Here is a 15,600-nt window from a genome sequence, read left to right as displayed (position 1 = left end):
ACAGATGCTCTTTCTTCTTGTTTTTTTTCCCTCCCAGATCCTTTTTCCTCATTTTGTTTCAACAAAGATTTATGTTTAGACCATTAGTGCTAGCTTGTCTTAGAGATTTCTAGCAACCACTAGCTGCAGGCAAGTTTTAAATAGACAATTATGAAAATCTGATGTAAAACAAAGTTCACAGTTCTAGTCTTTTCAGAGGCCAGAGAATAGACAATCAATGAAAAACGAGCTTATTGATCCCTTTTCACCATGATATTTTGAGGTTACATAGCAAGAAGGTATAAAGAAAAATAAAAAGATAAAAAGATAAAAACACACAGGAGATTGCTAGGAGCCTCTAAGCCATTCCCAATAGAAAAAAAAATGAAACCATCTTATTAAAAGAGACCTTCTCTATACTTCAATAACACACAGTGTATAGCCTTTAAAACATATTAAAGAAAAAAAATGCAATTGAACAGATAAGCCTTGAGCACAGAAATCATTCTTTAGTACAAACCTGGGGAAATGCACTGGGGCGAACTTTGTGGAGATCCAGAAGGTCTGTGCTGCAAATCTTTGTGCTATAGGAAAAAATACAATATTCTTACACATCCAGACCAAACTTTCAGTTCAAAATGAATCAGATTTTTCCTATCCTATAGCATTAACTGTAAGTGAAGATGTTCACTGAGAACATAAAAGATTTAACACAATAACAGCTTTGATTTTTTCATGTGTCAGACGAATGACATAGAGACATTGACACTTTGCATTAAATTCAACAAAGTATAAATCAGGCTGAAACAGAACCAAAACTGAAACTACTGAATTAAAGCTATGACAATAATTTGTGAGATGAAAGCAATCCCTCCATGTTGACAGCCTTCACTTTGCTGTAGTTTAGTTCCTAGCAATACTGACTAAACTAATTCAGCCACTTTCAACCAAAATTCACACTGTCCATTTCACATTGTATCTTTGGTAATCTTTGCTAAACTTCGTCCTTCTTGCAACACTAGGATATTAAAAACCATTGAGATACAAGTTATTAAAGATGCAAAGAAATAAAATAAATAAATAATACAGGCGATGACAAATGGCTTTTGGGGAGCTTCCCTTTGGGGTTCCCATTTCTGACTGAATCCTTCACCTCATTTTGTGCCACCACTCCCTCTCTGCTCTCTTCAGGAGTGGTTTGTCAGGGCTGATTCAACCCTGAAGTTTTGGGTGGTGGTGAAGAGTGGAAATGAAAGCATCAGAGCAAGAGAAGTTTTCGTTTTAAAAGGAAAATTCACAATGCCCTGAGATGTTTGAAATTATATATCAAAACCCCCACAAGAACATTTCTGCCCTCAGAAGAGTTACATTCTATATCACCAATGGCTGAAAACACTTCCTCTAACCTCTAATTGCTCAGGTCTGAGCTGCTCTGCTCTCTCTTTTCCCCCCTCACAGTACTCCCTAATCTGCTATCAGTCTCTGAAATCATCAGCACTTGCAGGTTAAAACAAACTAAAACTCCCTCAAGTATTATTAGTTATAAGGAGGAGGAAATGATTTTCAAAACCAATACCAGAACAAAAACCCAACAGATAGACATCTATGTGAAACAACCTGTGACCTTACATGCAATCACAGGCACCATGGTGACAGAGATAAAAAAGTAAACAGCATAGCAAGACCAAGTTCATCACAGTTCCCAAATGAAATCACTTATTCTGCATTTTCCAGCTTTGAAATAAAATGTAACTGTTACAACCAAATTCCCCTCCACCCCTCATGCTCTTCCATCAGCTTTGAGATGGCACAACATTTAAAGGTACCATATAATTCAATTATATTCCCCAAAAAGTTTGAGTACTCTTATGGTTAGTCACAGTTTTGGGATACAGGCTAAGGAATTCACAGTATAGCAATAAAACATTTCACTTTATTTTCCCTCCATACATTATCATTAATTACTATAATAACAAGTTAATAACTACTCGATGCCTCAAAGACGTAGGGCAAGATTCTGTACTGATGTAAATTAAACCACTGACATAAATTAAACTTATCATGTCAAGCCTTGTTATTATAAAAGAACAAATGTTAAAGCCCACCTTGGGTCTGATGCTGCTGCATTCAGTCAGCAAACTCTTGCAGTTCTTGTGGACATTCACTGCACAATCTGAAATGCACACACACAAAAAAAAGGTCTTGATTATTCTTCTTTCCTGTCTAGGGAAAGGAATAATGGCACACAAAGGATCTTAATTTTGGAAGAGGTGCAGAGTAAGCTCGGGTGTCGTGGCAAGCATCCTTGTTGTGCCTGTTCTGGTCTTGATTTTACACCAAACCCTTGAGTTTTTTCAGTAAGACTGCACCACTGAGTGCAATTCACACATGCAAGAACCAAGAGCCACTCTGGAATGCACGAGCAGTTTTCTGCCCAACCTCCACTCCGTGGAGCACAGCTTTCCTCATCTTTGCAAGCCCATTTCCATGTCTCTCCATCCAGAACTGATACCAGTCCAGGGGGCAGCAATTCTTTGGCTCCACAGGAATAGCTGCCTTTCTGCACAGACTACTGCAGGGAGCTGCAGTAACTACAGTAAATCAAAGATCAAAACACCCTCCAGAATCATCAGAGCATTACCAGCACCACAGCACTACCACCCTTCCAGCTGCACAAAGGAATTGTTCCCAGATATAGGAACCAAAGCAGCCCTCTCACCCAAAAGCCATAAAACTATTACTAGTATAATAAAATCCAATCTCCTTTTTTTACCTCCTGATAACTAGTTATTGAGAAAACAGGAAGGGAAACTGATAGTGCCAAATATTTTCTGCAGCCTTTCTGCCCATCTATAAAACAAGATCCTTCATCAAAAGCAAAGCAGGACTCCAACAACTCAGTAAAGGACACCAGGATTTGCCTTTTGCCAGACATGCCTGTTAAAAGAGAAACAGAACGAAACTGGAAAGATGAACACCATATCTGCTAGAGAAAAGCCAGTTTATGTTTAAAGCACAGAGGAAAAACTATTTAAGGGCCCTTCAGAACCACCCCCACCTGGCACCAGGACTGGGGATCTGCTTGAAGGCTCCTGGCTAACCTAGAGAGATGCTGATGCTCACTTGTGTTTTCCATAATTTCAGCAAAAGCCAGAGAACAGAACCAGAATACTTACTTGGCTTTAAACAGAAATAAATTAATAAAGATATAAAAACAAGACTGAAAGAAAGACTGAGTGCACAGACCTGCAAGATGCTCACATGTTATACAACTTCCCCAAGCGTGGGAAATGAAGCGCAGAGCTCTGCTCCCAAGTGCTTGCCACACACAAAAAAAAAACCTCCATAAAAACTACCACCTCCCACAACTTCTCTTATTTGGGATATTCCTACTGCCACCACACCCCACACCACAAACCAAAAGGCACCACATCTAATTTCAAATGTATGTGCCTCTGCTAATGCAGGAGAAAAATGTATCAAAATTATCACCTATTAAAACTGTGTAGAGAACAACAAATATATTCATTATTTCAGCAATGATAAGGCCTCCACCTACCACGAGGGAATGAAGAGCCTGTAAAAAGACATGCCTCAACAACAAACAAGTAGTTGACAATGGAAATCCCTTTTCTCCTGAGACAAAGAAACGAACTGTAGGACAAAAATCACCGCACAAAAGGAAATAGAGAAAATTCTCTATGACATCAGGCTGGGCTGGCTTCAAGTGCTGCTCACAGATGGGCTCCCTTCAGGGCAGAACAGGCAGCCCCATGCATGCCCGAGGTTCCTACAGCCACTGTCTTCACACACAGACCTGAAATCCACATAACTCACCTAGAATTCTGTAATGCAATCATCTCGAAACATCAAATTTCAACTAGATATTCATATTCCCCCACATTTACCCATTTTCAGTAATTACATTTAGTAATTCTCTCCCTATCAATGATTAGCAGGACCAATTCCACTTGAAAAGCTTGCGTTCCTTTGTAAGGTAACTGTAAAAGGGATTTCACTTAAAAACGTATTTCAATTTTAAAATCATGCCCTTGCTCTGTTAAAGATAACAGCTTGTGGAGCTCTCAGTAGGCATTTTTCACTTAATCAGCTGACATATCTAATAGTGCTGTGTATGACTTCCCTCCACTGCTGAAAGGTTCTTTACACAACAGTGGAGAACATACTAGAAAACAGGAAAATGCTACAGAAAAGCTGCAGGAAACTGCAGCTGAATCCAAGGACCTGACTCCCTGAGACTATTTGAAATGCATTTACTTAATGATTTCGAAGTGGCATTATTTTTGCCCACATGAGAGAAATCTGAAACCTGCTAGAAGACTGTTTTCTAAGCATACTTCATTTTCTAAAACATGCTCCATCTTCTTCTATTCAACACTTTTGCAGTGCTGAAGGAAGGCCACTCTAATTCAGGATGAGAAGGAGGTTCTGAGTACCAGTGACTGTGGTTTCCTTTTTATGCATGTAAGATTACTGCATTTATTACTATTACTCTGCATTCTTATGAAGCCTCTCTGAAAATGGTATCAGAGAACTGCAGGGGTGAAAAACACAGCAAAGAGAAGAATGAAGGACAAAGCAAAGAAGGGACAGGGCCCTGCACACATGGAGGCTGATGTTTAAGAGCAGAAATACACAATTAAGGGTTCTTTACAGGTGTAGAGAAATAAGAGATCTCTAACTGATGTATAGAAATACCAGATTTCTATCTTTTTCAGTCATCCAGAGTAAAGCCATCAGTAAACTCAAACTGACAAAAAAAATTCTTTTTGCATTTACCATCAGTAGCATTTGGTCTCATTCAGATCAAGAATTTGGGACAGTCCAAAAAAAAAAAAAAAGAAAAATAAAAAAGGACAGCTCTGTCAGCAAGCTCTTCCCAAACTAGAGAGGCACAGAAGATATTCCTGAGAAAATCAGAGATAAAAACTCAGGACTGCAGCCAGGCTCTTCCTTGTCTTCTCCTCCCCCCGTCACTCACGGAACAGCAAGAAGATTAATTTGGCTGAGAAAAACAGACTCTCCAAAGGATTTCATCTTGATACAGCCTGTGCAGAAGGGCTGCAGCTCTGGCCAGTGCTGCCAACACCAAAGTGCCAATACACAGAGAAGGTCCAAGGATTTGGGTCACCTTGACTGGCTGGGGACAGCAGCACCACTACTGCAGCTGAGGGTACCAGAGCACCTGAACCACTCAGCAAACCCACCAGGCTTATTCCTGGGCTTTAATCAACAGGTTTGGAATTAAGGCTGAAAATTTTGGGAGCATCCCATTATCCCAGATCTGCTTACTACAGCAACTGTCACTCACTTGAAGCATTTTGCAGGGGCCTGTGCCAAAGATGACCTAATGAGTGACTAAAGCAAGGACCAAACAGAAAAGAAATGTATAAGACTAAAAGGCTCCTAAACATTAGAAAAGATCCTGTTCATGGCTGAGGGTAATGAATTTATAATCTGGTATAATAAAAAACATTTCCCTTATTAATGAGATGTTTTCCCAATGGCTCACAGAAAGTAATTTACAGCCTAGTAGCATTTTATTGGATAGCCATTCCAACACCCAAAAGCATCACCCTATTCACAGTAGGAGAGGGCAACAAACCTGGCTGGAAAGGGGCAGGCAAAGATATTTTTTCCCCCAGCTGGAATATCTTCCAGGGGATCAGACACTGCCAATGTCCTATAAATGTCTTCCAGAATTGGATTCCAGGACAAATCTATGAGTCACCAGACATTATGAGCACTATGACCCTGACCTTTGGTCTGGAACGGTACTGCCCAATAAAATAACTCTTAAAAGACCATTTGCAAACAACAACTCACAGACAAAAATGCTGTGATTAATCTAAAATTCAACTATTGACTTTCTTTATCTCAATGATTTTTTTTGTTTGTTTTTTAAATGACAGATTAAAAACAAACCACTTTAAAGCAGCTAAGGTCAAACAGGGACAGACTTTAACAGTGCTTGTATCTGGTGATACAAGGAGTTCAAGGATATTCACCACCTATGAAATCCAACCAGCTGAAAAGAGCCAAGGACAAAATAACTTCCTTGTGAAATGAGTAATTTTAATATTTCATTCCTCTTTTTAACTGTCCAATGCTTTGGGGATCAAAAAGAATCTCTTCCCTCCTTCCTCACCCTTACACCACACAGGGAACTCCTCCCTCCTGAACTGACAAAGGAAACAACCCTCATATGAATGATTAACACTGAACATAAACTCTGCATTTATAAACAGAGATGCACAACACAACGGCCAGGAAACATTTCAAACCACCACAGCATTCCAGAAAAAGCAGAGTGACTGCGATAAAACTTCTCAGGAAAGAGGAGGAGTTTCACTGGAGCACGAGGAAGTTTCTGTATCGGGTAAATCCAGGTCAGGTACCCTGAGGAACTCGGAGCAGATTTAACTTTGTCCTAGTGGCTCCAGTGGTCGGTGTTTACTTGTTTTCTCACTTGTCTAATTACGCAGAGGCAGAAACCAAAAACTGGAAGGGTACAGGAAGATGAGATACTTCACATTCTGAAACAGAGACAGTCCACTCCAGAGAGCAACAGCACTAAATTATCAAGTTTCAGCCTCCCTGTTAGAGCATTCCTCTTTGTCTCCAAAACAACCTATAATTACTTGACTCACTGTATCTGGTTTTATTGTCAAAATATCAGTTGGATGAAGCAGAGACAAGGGTTCTGTGATTCCCAACAGTGCAAATTCTGGTGGCCACAGGGTTTTCTTTAGGCACAGAAACACATAAACAACCGATACTTCTGTTTTTTAAACACTGCCAAGTAAAATCTGCATGTTATGCTAAAAGAAAGAGGAGTCTCAATTCAATTGTCTCACGCTGAACCCTTCCCCCAATCTACGCTACAGAACTGAAGCAGCAACTATGACAATCATAAAAGGTATTTAAAATATTTCATAGGTAAACAGTAGGTGGAACTACAACACACAATGTCCGATGGCTCCTGTCTCAGAGCCATGTTTCACGGGTTTCTTTTATTTTACCGTGCCAAAGAGAAATTATTACTTTTATAAAATTAAACAAAAAAGCCTGCCATAAAACTCTCTTAAGAGGGGAGTGAAAAGCAACTAAGAAACAGCCTTTTTCTCTTGGTGACACACCAAACATTCACATAATATTCAGAAATTATGCTTATTACAGCACCAAGACCAAACACAGCACCAGAAACTTTCGGAAAGCTGTTTGTTCGAATCACTGCCTGTTTCCCTGCTCCTCCTCCAAAATCCATCACCACTCCTCGCTCCTGCTGGCGTTTCCTTTCAGCACACAAAAGCTAAGCTGATACCATCTCCCGCTCCTCTCCCCAAGGAGCCAGAGATGTGGAATATTTAAAACGGGTCAGTCTCCGCAATTGTGAACAGACGGGAGTTTTCACCACTTTTTCGCTAACGCATTTAAGGTCTCTTCACGCAAATCCCAGACTTTTCTCGCTGCTGCAGCACCAGTACACACATTGTGTGTAACAACCGAAAGGACGAGGTGAGGGATATAATGATCACAGGGATGCTCAGACTCAAGCTGAGCATAAAGAGAGCCGGTTTCACACAGGCTACAGCCGCTCACCTCCCTACCGCACACAGCAACATTTTTTTCACTCCTTCCGCAGCCCTTGAAAGAGCTTTCTACTATAAACACTGCATCGTTCAAGCTGCGTCCCGTCGTGCAGCTGAAGCCCTGAGCTGCACAGGTGGGGATTGCTGTAAACGTGCGGGACTGGGACAAAGCGACGATTAAGCCACTGCCCAGGCCAAACACCGGGACCCCTTGGAGCCCTCAGAGCCCCCGCTGCCCGCACAGCGACCGGGGCCGGGCGGTCCCCGCGCCGCGGCCCCGGAGAGGGGCTGCCGGTGCTTGGGGCTCGCTAGGGCCGGGGGGAGCGGAGCCAGGGGCCGGCGGGCGCGCTGACAGCCCGGTCTCTTACCGGACTCCCCGGGGAGCCGCCGGTTCCCTCTCGGTCCCGGGAGCCGCCGCCACAGCAACAGGAAACGCCCCCGTGTCCCGGAAGGAAAAATGGGAATGAGGGTGCGCCTGCGCGCCGCGGCACGGCCGGGCAGGGTCCCGGCCCCTCGGGGACGGCGCGGGGACAGCCTGGGGCTGTGCCTTCCCCTCAGGAGCGCACACGGACAGCGCTGGCCCGCGCTTTCCCCTCAGGGAGAGCGCCCGCAGTCCGCACGCTCCTCTCAGGGAGGGCACACGGACACCCTCAACCCGTGTTTTCCTCTCTGGGAGAGCGCCCGGAGTCCGCACGTTCTTCTCAGGGAGGGCACACGGACACCTTCAAACCGTGTTTTCCTCTTAGGAAGGGCACACGGACACCCTTAATCCTGCACTTTTCCTCTTAGGAAGGGCACACGGACACCCTTAATCCTGCACTTTTCCTCTCGGGGAGGGCACACGGACACCCTTAACCCGTGTTTTCCTCTCAGGAAGGGCACACGGACACCCTCAACCCGTGTTTTCCTCTCTGGGAGAGCGCCCGGAGTCCGCACGTTCTTCTCAGGGAGGGCACACGGACACCCTTAACCCGTGTTTTCCTCTAAGGAAGGGCACACGGACACCCTCAACCCGTGTTTTCCTCTAAGGAAGGGCACACGGACACCTTCAACCCGTGTTTTCCTCTTAGGAAGGGCACACGGACACCCTTAATCCTGCACTTTTCCTCTCGGGGAGGGCACACAGACACCTTCAACCCGTATTTTCCTCTTAGGGAGGGCACACGAACACCCTTAATCCTGCGCTTTTCCTCTCAGGGAGGGCACTCGAACATCCTTAACCCGTGTTTTCCTCTCAGGGAGGGCACACAGGCACCCTTAATCGTGAACTTTTCCCTCAAGGGAGACACTGGCCATCCATATCCCGCTCTTACCCTTCATGGAGGGCATGAGAATCCTTAGCCCACAAGCTTCTCTCAAGGAGGGCACACAGATATTGCCCTCAGGGATGCCATGAGCATCCACAGCCCTGCCACCCTTAGGCCACACGGCCACCCTTAGCCTGCTCCTTCCCTCGGGAAGAGTACACGCAGCCCTGACCCACACGTTCCCCTCAGGGCGGGCACATGTCCACCCTTAGCCTGTGTTTTCCTTTGGGAAGGGGAAGAGTACACGCAGCCCTGACCCACACTTTCCCCTCAGGGCGGGCACATGGCCACCCTTAGCCTGTGTTTTCCTTCGGGAAGGGTACGACTACCCACAGCCTCCGCCTTCCATGAGGCAGGGCATTCCTCAGGGTGGAGCGGGGCCCTCCATGCCATCGTTTGGCCCCCTTGTTGCCCTCATGGAGGAGACAGCCATTCCAGCTCCTCCTGCCCCTCAGGGATGGCAGAGCCTCTCATAGCTCTTGCTTTCCCCTCAGGGAGGGCACATGTCTCCCTTGACCTGCCCTTTTCTCTCATGGAGGACATGGAGTCCTTCCAGCCCTGCGCTTTTCACCAGGGGAAGCAGAGCCACCACAACCGTCACTTTCCTTCAGGGAGGGCACATGGCCACCCACTGCCTGCTCCTTTCTCCTGCATGGATGGCACAGGGTCCTCAACACACATCTCCCTCACAGAGGGCGTGAGTATCTTCAGTTTGTGCTTCATCCTCAGGGAGGCACACAACCATCCATTGCCTGCTCCTTCCTCCTTTAGGGATGGTGTGGCCGCCCATGGACTGCATTTTCCTTCAGGAAGGGCACAGGGCCCTCAACCTGCACGTCCCCCTCAGGGACACCATGAGCATCCTCAGCCTGCATGTTCCCCTCAGAGAGGACACATGGCTGCCCAGAACCCATGACTTTTCTGAGGGAAGGCACATGCCCCCACCCCCCAACACATGTTTTCCCCTCAGGGAGGGCACATGGCCACCATTAGCCCACACTTTCCCCTCAGGGAGGGCACACGGTTCCTCCCAGACTAAGGAGGCCCCTAACTGATGGGATGTGGCACCCATCCATGACACTTTCAGCATGGCACTTAATATGTTTTTGCACATTGCCTGGGGCTTGAAATACATAATTTGTTATTAAAAGCCCAGTGGGATTTGCCATCCCAACGTGCTGGAGTGTTTATGAACACCCTGCCAAGAAAAGGCTGCAGTGCCTGGAGGGTTGGCAGGTGCTGGCTTCCCTAGCTGCCCCTCAACAGCCAGTGCCTGCCCAGGCCTTTGTCAGTGACCCCTGCACAGAAAAATGACAAGAGGAAAGGGGAATTATCTTCCCTAGCAGGAGATCCATGCACTGACTCATAGAACCAAACTGCTTGCTGGAAAACACACCTTTTCCGTGACACCAGTGAGGTGGCACGGGGCTGCTGGAGTACTTAGTGCAGGCAGGAAAACTGGGAAGAGCTCACCACCCAATCTCCCCTCCTGATTTCACTCTGATGATTTAAAATACTGATAGAAAGTTTGTCATATTTTAAGTCACACATATCCTATTTGCCTGTTGAGCTTGAAAACACAACATACACAGTTCCAAACCAACTTCCCTCTCAAAATTTACCCTGCATCTTTCCCCATGCTGCTTTGAAAGAACCTGCCACTTTTTGAGCTGGAGATGTGATGAAATCCTGCCATGGGGCCAGTGTGATCTCTGGTTTCCACCCTGCCACCTGTTTAATCAATTTTATTTTTATCTTAATCTCATAGTTGCAAGCTTTTCCAAAATGTTCCCTTTTGTGCTGCTTCTCTACAGGACTGGGTACACTGCAGTCCCAGTTGTTTATTGGTGCCTGTCACCACTACAGAGAAATGACCATTACACAAAGCAGTTTGGTGGTAAACAGCTGGCTGTCACTTGGTGACTGATTAATCCTTAGACACTTCAAACTTCGTGCTCTGCTGTAATATAAAAGTAAAGCATTGCAGATTGCCCAACTGCAGCTGTCATGGAGAGAACGTGCTGTGCTTGTGCGGCCTCAGGGCATCGCCACAAAATCAGTGCAAAATCTGGCACAGCAGCCAGCTCCCAGACTCTGTAGCTTAGAGCTAGGGTTTGGATTGCAAAGAAGACAAGGCTACCAGCTGTCTAATCCTGTGTAATTCTGTAATAGCAAAAGGTTTCTTGCTGGATGTGTCTCAGGTTTATTACTGTCCTTATGCATTTATCAGCCTGAGTGTACAAGATCTTGAGGTTTTATCAGGGAACAGAAGGAGCAGCATTTGGAGGTGTTCCAGATCAAGGTATGACTTCCCAGAAAGAAAAAGAAAATGAAAAGCAGAAAAGGAGAAGCACTGAGAATAGGATGTACTTTGGTTTCCTTTTCTAAGCCCTCTCGAGCTGGCTGAGCCAGCTCTGTGTGAGGACACAGCTCAGTGTTTCCTCTGCAACCAGTCAGCACTGCAGCCGCTTTCACATTTGCTTCAGATCCTGCTCCATTGGCTCAGAACCACCTTAACCCACAGCCCAATGCAGCCACTCTGGTTTTGCCTCCTTTTATTTGGACTCCTGTCTGCAATAGTTTATTCCAAGTGGGACTCCCAGTCCATTTATCATTGTCATCATGTTACAGCAGCCAAACCTCCTTTTTCCCCCCAAAACAGAAGATTTTTGGCAGCTGTGACTCTCTACGGAAATGCAAAGTTCCAGGTTGTCTGCTGCTTTTCAGATTTGTCAGGACTTTGTGTGGGCTGTGAACAGAAATTTCAGGAAAGAAAATCAAGTGATTCCTCCTTATCATAAGCCAAAACTTTCCTTCACCTATTAGCTTATTGGTACTGGGAATCCAAAAGTAAAACCCTGCAGACACAAGTGCCAAGTGAAAGGTGAATTTCACCCCAAATTTCAGGTCTAAACCAAAAGCCTCTCCTTGGCCATGGGTGGAGGATGTTTGCCTGAAAAACTGCAGAAATCTGTGTCCTCTCCCTTTCTCGTTGTGAGAAAGGAAATGGTTTTCCAAACCTCTTTCACAATGCGCCTTAAATAAATCCTGGAGACCAGTTGTTACAGCAACCAGTCAGAGATCAGCCAGTGCACTGAAGCAGCCAGCAAGGGTCAGCCTAGGACAGGTGAACAGTCCAGCACAGCCTGCATTGTTCAGGAAGATTCATTAAACTGAGCACCTTCTCTTAAAGAAGAGGAGTTTGTCTGAAGCCAAACTTTGGTTACAGCTATAGGTTTCCTTGGAAGAGGATGGTCAATCTGTCACCCCTGTGGGGGCCCTGTGAGCTCTGTCTTTCCCATGAAGTAATAGAGATTGATTCTCAGCTGGAGATGCAGAAGTCCCACCTCTACCCCAGTGCTCAAGCTCAAGGGAAGCAATCCTCCTTGCATCTGTATTCCACAGCATATCCCTGGCTCGCCTCCATGGCACAGCCTGCTTGGAGAGCTCTCCTCCTGTCAGGGCTTCCCTGGGACTCATCTAACTCTTCTTGCATAAACTCTGGAAGCGTGTTTATAAGAGAGGATTAATTTAGGCACAGAACCTTCTCCACCCACGATAGCAAAGGCTCAAGAGGAGCTTTCCCATTTCCAGGTGAACAATAAACCTCGGGACTCACAGCTCATAGTTTACGTAACGGCAGAGTTTGGGTGGCCACTGTTGTCAAGATCCCTGTGACTGCAATCATTCCTCCTTGTTTTTCATCCCTACCAGGCTCCTAACTGCACATCTGTGAGCTGCAGAGGCTGAATCTCTACTCTCAACACACTGCACAGCCGCCTTCTCCTCTGGGAGACTCTGTGTTGTGTGGGGTAATGATAGAAGGGAGGAATCAGTGGGAGAGGGAAATGAGTTACCGTGTACCAGGCTATCCGAGCTGCCCACTTCCTTCACAGCTCACACACGTTTCTAGCAGAACAATGGTTTTTTGTTCTGACTTAAATGCAGAATTCCTCCTACTGTTAGTATCTCTGATAAAGAAGAGCTCTTGCTCTTCCAGCGAGAGGACATCACAGCCATGGAAGTCACCAGACTTTTTGTGTCTGCTGCACAATGGAAAGACCTCAGGCTTGCAATCATGCTCCCATTCTTTCTCCCCCTTCAGCTTATCCCTTGCTTTAAGCACCATCTTTTCCTGTGTTTTCCACGAGCCCGTTTTGCCTTGGACCACGTGGTGGTGCTGCAGTTAAAAATACCACGGAGACAACAACAGCAACAGCAGCACCTGACCAGCGATGGGCCGAGGGCTGGCCGGGGGCCAAGGCGCGGGGATGGTCAAATGAGAGCCCACGAGGAGAAAACAAGAGGCGCTGCCAATGCCCTCACATCCTGGCAGCAGCCACGGCTCGGGCTGAGCCTGATGGAGCTGCTCACAGTTCTGAAAAGTAGGCCTGCTGCTCCAGCTTCCCCATGGCCATGGAGCTTGCTGTCCCAGAGCTTGCTGTCCCAGAGCTCTATCAGGGACTAGTCAGGAGACCACACACTGCTCCGAGCTGCAGTAACGGGAGCTGCTGATATCAACTACCAGCTCACCAGCAGCTCGCAAAGGTTTCAGCTCAGCATCATCCAAATATAGGCACTCTCAGGCCATCAGCTGTCACACCACAAGTCCCAGCCCATCTCTCACCACAGACAGGCCATTAATTTTAACAGACATCTCAGAACCCTGCCCGATTGTTCAGCCTCAGCTCAAGGCACTGCAAAGGGAACATTACAAAACAAGCTGTGCTGCTCTGCCGCCTGTGTTAGCCTGGGCAGCCAAGAGCCAAAGGAGATGTCACAGAGTCCCAAACACAAACCAGTGCCTCAGCCACCTCAGAGTTTTTCTCCTGAACCTTCACAAGACAGAACACAGATTCCTTATGAAAGGGCTGAAAAACAAGGTGAAAGTTGCCATAACTCATGTACAGTCCCTGTGTATTTATGATGGACAAGCCGTGCTGAGCCACACTCTCATTTCAACAGCTAGCTCCAGCTCCAGATCACAGATCTCCATAGGGCTGTCCAGAGGAGAATCACTCCCACTAAATGCCCTCAGAGTTCCCAAGACCATACTCATGCTCATGAGTATCAAGGGCTGCCTGTATATGCCCAGGTTAAGGTATTTTTGTAAAGCAGTGTGCAGGACTGCAAACAGAGCCTCTGGCTGGGAGATTCCTCACATAGGAATGACAAGGCACAACTCAGCCTCCTCCCATTAAATTTCTTGTCTCTCTAAATATCTACAAAACTCTTATTAAGCTCACTGCTTCCTACTTTTTGCTGTGATGCCTGAAAAATGTTCACTAATAGCCAGCTCTGTGCCCCTTTTCAGTTTCCCTCCAGCTGCCCTGAAGGGAAAGTATATTTCTCACCACACGTCTGAGGGCAGTCAGTCCCTTTATGTCCCAGAAAGGTTTTACTGACCTTAAGAGCCTCTGAGAGAGCAAGCATTGCTTGAGGGTACAGGGTGGAGAAAGAGAGCAATCCTTTCATTTCCAGAAAATTTTCTCTGCCCACAGACAATCCCTTGGGAATTAAAACATTCTTCAGTGCCCTGAGTACCTGCCCCAAAGAGGAGGGGCAGCGTTTGTCAGCCAAAGCCATGCCACAGTGGATGCAGTGGGAGCACAGAGGCCCATGCATGCTAGCACTACTTAGAGCTGAAAAGCACCCATGCACATCCTGGGAGGCAACATTTGACTTTTTGTTAGTTAATAAAATTTTGGATGCACTAGAAATCCCTGTGCCCATGCAAAGGGCAGATGCTGAGCTGAGACATCACTGCAGCTGTGAAAAACAGCCTAAAAGATCCAGCTACTCTCAGGCAGTTGGGATATTTGTTCAGGCAAAGCAGAACTTCATGATTAAAAAAAAATTAGTAAAAGAATAGTTAACCTAGAACCCTTCTTGGGGGAAAGGGGCAGGAAATGGTCAAATGGCCAAAGAAAATGAGGATAAATTATTGCCAGGCAAGATTCAGAGATCATTTAGACTATTTGGAGAAACAACCAAGCCAGGCCAAGCGGAGTGGTGGGCTGGAGTGGAGGCAGGCAGAGAAGTGGAGCAATCCAGGGGGTGGTTTGTGCAGGAGCACAGCCTGGGCTGGAGGGCAGGCGGGGAGCACAGGCTGGGGCACAGCCAGGCAGTGACAGCCATACTCACTCAGGCACTGCAGACCACTTTTATTCCCAAGAGGTTTGGCACACAGAGAGCAGCTGGTGCAACTGGAGAAAACCCCTGGCACAAGCTGGTGCCCATTGATATCTTTACACCTCTCTTTTGTCTCCTTTGTCTCTTTCTCCTTCTCTCTCTCCTTGAGCTGCTCTTTGTTCTTACCCTGGAAGGAGAGAAGAACACAGCTCAGTCACAGGCCTTGCACTGCCCACGTGTTCCTTTCCCCACTGTACAAACGAGCAGAGAGCTGGTGGGCAGCAGGTGCAGTGGGATGGCAGTGCTTTTCCCAAATGCCTTCCCAAGGCTCGGGCCAGTCCCTCTAGTCTAAGTCCATTTGTGATGAAGGGCAGGACACGCTTGGCTGTCCCTCTGCAGGCTCCTCTTGCCACAAAGAGTGATCCAGGCAGTCACCCAGCCAAGGCACTCTTCTTGCTGTGCACAACAGTGCCAGGGCAGCATAAGAGCATCCAGAACATGCCCCGGAGCAAGGAGAGTTGGAATTCAGGGATCACTCAGTCCCACGCACAACTACTACTTTAGGGGTC

The 15,600-nt window shown here is 46.5% G+C and overlaps 1 protein-coding gene across 5 annotated transcripts in view; it reads right to left on the bottom strand.

The window, feature by feature from the left end:
- Positions 1–15,600, bottom strand: part of ARHGEF18 (Rho/Rac guanine nucleotide exchange factor 18) — a 51,114-nt gene that overhangs the window by 23,110 nt on the left and 12,404 nt on the right. For 3 of the 5 annotated variants that reach the window (XM_039700354.1, XM_039700355.1, XM_039700353.1), the window contains 3 exons: positions 15,044–15,218; positions 2,085–2,152; positions 500–563 (listed from right to left, as the gene is read on the bottom strand). In XM_039700354.1, coding sequence (XP_039556288.1) covers positions 500–563; positions 2,085–2,152; positions 15,044–15,218 — 307 coding nt within the window. Of the gene's footprint in view, positions 1–499; positions 564–2,084; positions 2,153–7,960; positions 8,091–15,043; positions 15,219–15,600 lie in introns of those variants that run through there. The other 2 variants (XM_039700358.1, XM_039700357.1) reach the window with 2 other exon arrangements.

This window comes from Passer montanus, unplaced genomic scaffold, assembly GCF_014805655.1.
Source record: "Passer montanus isolate IOZ18808 unplaced genomic scaffold, ASM1480565v1 scaffold140, whole genome shotgun sequence".
Taxonomy (NCBI): Eukaryota; Metazoa; Chordata; class Aves; order Passeriformes; family Passeridae; genus Passer; species Passer montanus.
This window is presented reverse-complemented; position numbering and strand designations above follow the sequence as displayed.